Source organism: Astyanax mexicanus, chromosome 12 (assembly GCF_023375975.1).
Source record: "Astyanax mexicanus isolate ESR-SI-001 chromosome 12, AstMex3_surface, whole genome shotgun sequence".
NCBI lineage: Eukaryota > Metazoa > Chordata > Actinopteri > Characiformes > Acestrorhamphidae > Astyanax > Astyanax mexicanus.
The window spans coordinates 41160873-41169715 of NC_064419.1; the positions used below are offsets into that span (position 1 = coordinate 41160873).

Sequence of the window (8843 nt, forward strand, 5' to 3'; positions counted from 1 at the left end):
TTCCTAATATGAATATGGTAATTAAATCATAAACATGTAAACTTGTTAAACCTATAAGCAGCCTTTTGAAATGCTGTAGCAATCCCACAGTAACACCCAGGTAAACCACTGTTACCACCTTACATACCTTAAATATTGCTTACATCCTAAATATTGCAACACCCTAGCAACCACAGAAAAAACATATGCACCAACTGCAGAACATTTATTGCTTTTACATAAAAAAAAAACATACTATAATATGTGAAAAGTCATTGAACAGGAACTTGTTATCGTGTCTCGTAACTTTTGCCAAGTCCCTGTGTGGCTATGATTTGTGTCTGAGCTGCACAAGAAATTCTAGCCAGCAGGAGAGTTGAGGTGCACGTTGAATTCTGTCGTGATTTGATCAGCCGTGGTTTTATATTTTTTGGATACAATCCGGGTTAGCACCCGAACATCCCTTTCAGACAGCTTCCTCTTACAGCGTCCACAGTTAATCCTGTTGGATGTGGTTGGTCCTTCTTGGTGGTATGCTGACATTACCCTGGATACCGTGGCTCTTGATGCATCACAAAGACTTGCTGTCTTGGTCACAGATGCGCCAGCAAGACGTGCACCAACAATTTGTCCTCTTTTGAACTTTATATAGTAACATTAACTCACCTAAACATGCCTTTCACAATCATTTCATCACATCGTGGACAATGCTAAAATCACTATTACAAACTGTACAGCAGGCAAGACCTACACTGTTTTATACTTTTACCAAACATTGATATACTTTAGAGTATTTTTTTCAGTGTTTTGATGGGAGCCATTCCCATTCTCTTACTCAGTGAACACATCCTGTCCGGGAGGGGACAAAAAAACACTGCCCTCCCACAATAAAAATGCAGGGTGTACGATAGGGCCTTTTTAGTTGGGTGGAGGAGTGGGCAGGGAAGAACAGAAGGACAGGATTTCAGCTCTTACTCATGAATATTATATTAATGACATGCAAATGTCATTGCTTTCGATTGGCTAACGGCACTTTGGCATTCCCTCCATGTCTCTGCTGTGGGTGGTCGCAAACCAAGGTGGGCGGTTAAATTAGAATGAATCCTAATTTAGGGGTTGACGTCAGTCCGGGGCCTTTTCCTGATTAACTCATTTTTTTTGTCTTTTATTTTCTTTTATTGGCGGATGCAGCTGATGGTGATAGGAGAACAGTTTCACGTGCAGCAGCATATGCAACTCGGGAGTGACCTACTGTATTTCAAAAAGAGCAAATCCTAAATGATTTCTACCGGAATTAAACATATAAAACTAATTTTAGGTAAATGCACACTATCACTTTAAAAAAATCTGAGTAAAAGGAAGGTTTACTTTTACAAAACTGGATTTATCCTCTTGATTTAAAACATGATGGCGGGAATCCCAGTCAAAAGTTTCTACAGCCAGTCCAGACAAAAACATGGGCCAGGTTAAAAATTTTTTTTAACACTTTATGTTTGAAACTAGTTTCTTTACTTATTTTGTTTTTGGACTAAGGATTATTTTAAATATTAAAATAAATGAATGTCCCTGTATGTGGAAATTGTTCTTTGCTAAAATGACAAGTTTACTTTTTATACTTGCACACTAAGCAAAAGTCTGGGTCTCAGGAGGTTAAACACACCACTACATGTCACTAAATGCCACAAATCTTTACATATGAACTAATAGTTCAAAATCAACCGCGCACTTTTTAACATTTTTACAGTATTGCACTTAAAACTAAGCTAAATATTGCAATACTTTAATGTATTTATATTTTCTTACACACCTTTTAACCAGCTTAATGGGCTAGCCATGCTAAATTCTGCAGCAGAGACGGAAAAAGAAAAAGTGGAATTGCGCCAAACGGAAGAAATTCAAGAATTACCAAATCATGGTCATGATCATGATTGTGTCAAATCTCAGTCAAAGGCTCTAAATAGAGGAAACAGTTCCTCATTTAGCCTCAGAATCTTTAACTAACACTCATCTCATCCACATAACCAACCGATATGAAGCTTTTCCTCTTTCTCTTTCTCGTTTTTGAGAACGGTGAGTTTATGTGTCCATTCTGCTGAGATTAAAGCAGCAGTGTTTTATATGATCTTAATTCTGTTCTTTGATTTTATATTTCAGATATAATCTCAGCAGTGAAGCAGATTTCTGCAGAGATATCAGGAGAGATAACTCTCACCCTTATCTTTAATCCGTACTACAACTCCTTCAGCAAGATCTGCTACAAGGTGCTGCCGCATAACTGGCTGGTGATTGTAAATACCGGTGGATATGCTGATGGAGCGTATAAAGGAAGGATAGAAACGCATGAATATAACGGAAGGATGGATATGAGGATCTGGAATCTGGACCGGGGGGATGCTGGGACCTACAGGTGTCAGATCCAGGGAACTCAAAACTTCTTCTACCAAGATTTCCAAGTCGTTATATACTGTAAGTACACTGTAGAACAAAAATGTTTAAAAAACGGTTTATAACAGAGTTTATTAATTGTTATTAATTATGTAATACATTTTCATTTTAATCATTAATAAGTAGCCAAAATATAACAGATATAAATACTTGTTACCATTATGAAGATGTCATGGATAATAATATAAAATATAATAATACAAATAATATAGAATTTAACATTAACATTAGATTTAACATTAATACGACTTAACATTAATACCACTCAATCTGATTAGTTTTATAATTAAACTTAATGTAAAAGAGTTTATTGTAAGATATAATTTAAGATAAGAATGAAGATCTGAGGTTTGACAGTGTAAATTAATGTGGGACCACTTTTTGGCAAATGAAAGTTCACTGCTGCCCTTTTCTTATTTTTTATTTATTTATTTATTTTTGTTTCTTTCGCAATATGGTCCCTGTACATTTTTATATGGAAAAAAAACCAACAAGAATGTACTGTTTTTTTTTATGTGTCATGTGATAAAAAAATAAATAAATAAACTTATATGTTCAAAATCTCTGCTAAAACACTAGTTTAGCCAGCTTAACCAGTTTGAGATAACCATGCTGTTGTTTTTTAGTAGTACATTATATTCTAGAACTATTAAACTAATGCCAACTAATGTACCAGTGGAAAAAAAATACAAGCATATAATATATGAGCTTACTGCTGAAATGCTGAACCTGATTTTGCCTTTTCTAAATGCACTTTCAGACAGAGACCCCAGACCACCCCCAGCATGGCTCTCACCTAAATCTACCATTTCTTCACCTGTAACTACACTGCACACTCTCTCAGAAAACCACCTAGATTCACCCAGGTAAGATCTTAACTGTAGAATGCTAACGCCGGGTGATTTTCACCCACACAATATATTTTCATGTGATTTTTCATTGTGTTGCTGCTGTCTGAGTTGTATGGGACTTTGTGTATCTTCAGGGTTAGGCGCTCCTCATTGATGTCATAAATGTTGTTATGGTTAATTTTCTCTTCCCATCTATTGGTTTTTTTTTTTTAGGAGGCATGCGTTCAGGTGATTTTCATCCGACATTAGTGATCGAGAGTAAGATATTTTATATGTGGGTGTAATTTATCTAATGTATGTTAGTGTTTGTGTGTTTAAATCAGTCGCTTACATGTCCCAGGAATGGGTGAACCAAAGATAAAGTTCTCAGCAGCATTATTATTTTATTTTTGTTAGGACATTACCTGTTAAGGATTACCTGATTTTTCAATCATTTTTCTTATATATATATAAAATATATTTTATAATTTATATATATTATATAAGGTCATCCATGGTACCTTTTTTTATTTTATGTGATGTTGTATGTAAAAAAATTAAAAAAGGATTTTCAAAACTCATACAGTCATACAGTGTATACCCAATGTTAGTGAAGGTGTTACTAATTTTAATGTTAGTATTCTAGGGTCAACTATGAATGGAAATGACTGCACAAAATATATATATATATACATCGTCATCATTATATTGTGCTCTGTTAATACAGAGAACATACACATAATAATATAAAGACAAAAATCCAATTCAAAAAGTAAGGTCACATATGGACATTTTACTTAAATTTGCTTTATTCAAAAGGAAATGTAGCACCGTTTTTATATGGTGAAAATATATTTTTTAATATTGCAATAAATATCGCAGACTAGAAAATTGCCATATCACAATGCCATTTTTTGAGAAATGGCTGAAATAACAAAAAAGATGCAGAGCTTTCAGACCTCAAATGAAAACAAGTTCATATTCATAAAGTTTTAAGAGTTCAGAAATCAATATTTGGTGGAATAACCCTGGTTTTAATCAAAGTTTTAATGCATCTTGGCATGTTCTCCTCCACCAGTCTTACACACTGCTTTTGGAAAATGTTATGCCTTTACTCCTGATGCTATATATACTATATATCGTTTTAGCATCGTCATCGTATTGTGCTCTGTTAATACAGATAGCATAGACATAATAGTATAAAGACAAAAATCCAATTCAAAACAAAGTATGGTCACATATGGACATTTTACTTAAACTTGCTTAATCCAATAGGAAATGTAGCACCGTTTTCATTATAAATTCTAGATTGTATTTGATTACTACTTTGAATATTCGATACACGGAGTGTATAATCAATATCATGACCTATTGATTTATTAACATGTGGAGAAATCTGGTGAAAATATATATATTTTTTAATATTGCAATAAATATCACAGACTAACACATTGCCATATCACAATGCCATTTTTTTTCAGTATTGTGCAGCTCTAAATAGAAACAATAGAGAAAAAACTACATGCCAAAAAGATTCATTACAACAACCTGTGCATTCATTTTAAACCAAAGCAATAGCCATCAATTCAACATTTCTGGGGGTGGTGGGGAAAAGTTTTTCTTTTTTTAGGACAGCCCAAAAACCTTAAGAATGTCATTGCCACACTGCAAAAAACTAAATGTTCTAAATTTAAGGCAATAAATCTTATTTTCTTCTTTGATAAAACTTTTTGTCTTAATAAGCACTGTGTAAGTGTTAGATTATTTTGCTTATTTTAGGGATAATTATCTTAATCATTCTTACTTTTTACCTTATTTTAAGTAATTTGAACTCAAAATAAGCAAAATCAAGCAGCAATCAAGGGATTCTGATTGTTTTTTGCTTGATTTAGGTGTTACTTCACTCATTTTGAGACGTTGCCATTGCTTTTTGTATAAAATCTTACTAAGAAAATTTTACTTAAAATTACTTTTGCTTAATATACATGTAATTGTCTTAATTTGCATATATTTTGTCTAGTTTTTGCCAATGGATTTTTTTCTTGCAGTGCATGCTTCCTATTGCTTCTCATTTTTATTTAATTTAGGTAAATACATGTTTTTCTTTACTCAGTGTTGTAAAATAAATTACAATATGTAATATTTACATGGGATAAACAGCCCCCCCAGTGGTGGAATCACATTTTAAATGACCACTTTCATATATGACTAATTTAATTCTTTATTTCTCTCTTATTTCCAGTATAGATAAAAATCCATGGGGCCTGAGACACACACTAGCTACAGTGTTTGGTGTTGCGTGCTTTATTTTCATTATTGCAATCATACCGGTTGTGATTTATCACATAAAGAGAAAAAAAACAGGTAGGCATAAAAAATACATCATAATTTTTAATTTAATAGGGCACTCCTGATAAAAAAAATAAAAAACAGCTAATCTGATGATTTTATTTGTTTATTATTTTTTTTAGAATCTATATACAGCACATCCTCTGTTTCTTCCGAGACACGTGAAAGAAGCCCCAGCAGTGCCCCCGACATCATCCCAGTAAGATCTTCCCCATTTGACTCATGCTCACATGTCTGTGTGTAGTAACTGCATGTGTGCTGTTTTAAAACACCAACACTAAAACCACAAGCTGTGTTTTTGCAGTGCTGTGCAGAAGTTGCGTAATCTTTCTATTGCTGTACACTTACTTAATGTGATTAACTAATCGACCAATCACGTGGCAGCAATGCAATACGTTATTATTATGCAATACATTCAGACCAGCTTCTGAAAAAGCTATGATGTATTTCTTAAAAAATTTAAGTGGTTTCTTATTTTTTTTCCAGAGCTGTATTTATAGACTAGTAAAAATTATCCACAATTACATTGATGTACATTTAAAACAATCACAATTCCAGTGATGTTTTTCTTTACTTAGTTGAGTGGTTCTTGACATAATATGGATTAGAACTTTACTAAAATAGGGCTTCACTACTTTACAACTGATGCTCTTAAACATATTAAGAGGACAATAAATTAACTCTTGATGAGTTCAGCACAGCAGTTAACTGAAAGCCTGGATTCCAGGTGACTCTACCTCATAAAGCTGACTGAGAAAATCCAGCCAAGAAAAACTGTCATCTAAACAAGAGGTGCTACTTTAAAGAATCTAAAATATACAACATATTCTGGTTTAGCACCATTTGTTTAATAATTAATTCCATGTGTTTTTATCAGAGGTGGAAAGTAACTAATTACATTTACTCACATTACTGTAATTCAGTAGATGTTATGAGTAATTTGTCATTTTTAAAGTAGTTTTCAAAATAGGTAATTTTACTTTTACTCAAGTACATTTTGACACAAGTAATTTGCTTTACTACATTGAACAATGACCCATTACTGAGTAAAAAATGAAATGCTGGGGGAAAAAAAAAACATTGTCTGAGTTTTGTTCTTCATGGCAGCGCAGCTTAACTTTTTTCCAGCAGTGTTTATTACGGTTAGCGGGAGAGACGCTGTGTGAATCAGCTGTGTAGCCTGGGATCTGTGTGCACAGCTCGGGGGAACCGGTGTTCTGTCGAGTTATGCTACCCATCAATATGTTTTTAATGATAATTCCTTAAGTTTTTATTAGGAACATCTGCTTGGATGTTACAAAACATGTAAATAGCAGTTAAAAAATAATAATAAACTGTAAAACTATAAAAAGCGGTTTATAGTCACCTATATGACCATAACTTTTTAACTTTTTAACAGTAAAAAAAAATGGATCATAGAAACCTATAACACTTGTTCTTGAAAATGTTTTATGCGGTGGTCTGAACAAATACTGCCTGAAAGGTCCAAATTATTTATTTGAATAATTATTTAATTTACATCAAATAAATAAAAGTAACTATGTAACTTTTACTCAAATTACATTTTAAATTGAGTACTTTTTTACTTTTACTCGAGTAGATTTTTTAGATGGGTACTTTTACTTTTACTTGAAAAGTAAAAGGTACTTTTACTTAATTACAATTTTTCAGTACTTTTTCCACCTCTGGTTTTTATCATGTTCATGTCATCTCTTGACAGCCATAACTTATAGATCCTGCAACATTTCAACATTTCAATTACAATTAATATGTTTTTTTTTTTTTTTTAATCTCTGTATTCTGCAGCAGACCCCTCAGGAGCACCTTAACAGCATCATCTACACCACTGTGGATTTCAAGCCCCATGAAGAAGCTTCAGAGCTGTATGCAAATTTGTGCCTCTCCAACCCAGGAGCCCTGAGACCTGATTCAGACAGAGCACTGAAGACCCAGGAGAGCGTGGAGTACTCCACCGTAGCCAGGATTTTATAATACTGGACATGCCTGCAGTTAGTTGTAGTGTGGTGTGTTTCCTCAAATAGGGAATTGAACCCTTGTCTGCTGTGGGAAAGGAACTTTAGAAACCCTGTGCATGGGTGCAGTGTGGACTAGGTGGGTTCCAGGTGGGCATGAGCTTCACAAATAGGCCCCATCATTACTATATCCCATGTTAATCTCATACTGGTTCCATCCTGCTCCCCCAGTTACTGATTGTTTCCACCTGGCTTGTCTAGTATAAATACCCCTCAGTTTACCCTGTTCCCTGCTGAGTGTTGAATCTAGTTAGCTAGCTATCCTACAACACATTTCTTTTGTTTTGTTGCCTTTGTTAACGACTTGTTTCTGTTTCCGACTGTCGATTTTTGCTTTGCCCTCTCTATTGTTGATTTCCATTGCTGATCCTTTTTTATATATATATATGACCCTGTTTTGCCTGACTATGCACTGGTTTCCTTACTGTTACTGACCCTGCCTGTCCCTAACTACTTCTGTAAGCCTAGCCCCTTTGGTAATAAACACGAGTGTCTGTCGTGTGTCTGGTCAGCATGACATTTGTTATAAATTTATTTAATGATGTTATGTAATAACAAAAGTTTGGGAGAAGGACCACGCCCACACTCCACGCTCCAACTCCACCCCCTATCAATCAACTGCACTATAAATACCTGCCCTAACTAACTACCTCTCGTGACGAAAGTTTGCAACCCATCTTCTCCCCAACAACCCCCTTTTTTCTACTCTTCCACTTCTTATTAAATATAAAGGTGGGGGTATAACTGCACGCTTCTTCAGCACGCAGTTCAGAACTCCAGCCCCAATTTCCCAGAGTTCCCTCCCCTTTTTCCTTCTTCTTTCTATACTTCCTTAGGCGTGGTCCGCACTTAGCAAATTGAGAATGAGTCTTTCTTATTTATCACTGTTGGCTGATCCTGAAGTGTTACCACAGGGGACGGCTTGGGATCGCCCACACCTGGGATCGCCTCACATAAGTTGTGAGGTGTTATCTTGTAAGTGATGTTGAGCACTGGCCAGTGTGCTCCTGACAAGGTGAATTAAATTATATGATTTTGAGGTATTTGAGTTTAATTTTGGGTGCCAGATACTGTATATGCTAAAATTTAACATTTATCTATGTCACACAGTGTTACGTGTGTCATGAAAGTACATCAATTAAGGCATTAATTATCACCCACAGTGGACAGTGTAGTGGATAACTGGCTAAAACATATGCAGGAGACC

At 34.7% G+C, this 8843-nt stretch overlaps 1 protein-coding gene across 2 annotated transcripts; it reads left to right on the top strand.

Moving 5' to 3' along the window:
- The first annotated feature begins 1874 nt into the window (after positions 1 to 1874).
- LOC103025311 (uncharacterized) lies at positions 1875 to 8075 on the top strand. Of its 2 annotated transcripts, none has more exons than XM_007231936.3 (6): positions 1875 to 2049; positions 2134 to 2445; positions 3185 to 3290; positions 5497 to 5618; positions 5726 to 5802; positions 7413 to 8075. In XM_007231936.3, the coding sequence occupies exons 1-6, from the start codon at positions 2010 to 2012 to the stop codon at positions 7593 to 7595; spliced, it is 840 nt and encodes a 279-aa protein (XP_007231998.3). In that variant the 5' UTR covers positions 1875 to 2009; the 3' UTR covers positions 7596 to 8075. The 2 variants fall into 2 exon arrangements, with proteins under 2 accessions (XP_007231998.3, XP_007231997.3); XM_007231935.3 differs by having other exon boundaries at positions 1880 to 2049; positions 7410 to 8075.
- The last annotated feature ends 768 nt before the right edge of the window (positions 8076 to 8843 follow it).

Bases quoted from the DNA above. Each gene is read 5' to 3' on its own strand.
- LOC103025311 (XM_007231935.3), top strand. From the start codon at position 2,010: ATGAAGCTTTTCCTCTTTCTCTTTCTCGTTTTTGAGAACG. The intron at 5,619-5,725 runs GTAGGCATAAAA...TATTTTTTTTAG, and splicing joins CATAAAGAGAAAAAAAACAG to AATCTATATACAGCACATCC. The intron at 5,803-7,409 runs GTAAGATCTTCC...TGTATTCTGCAG, and splicing joins GTGCCCCCGACATCATCCCA to CAGACCCCTCAGGAGCACCT.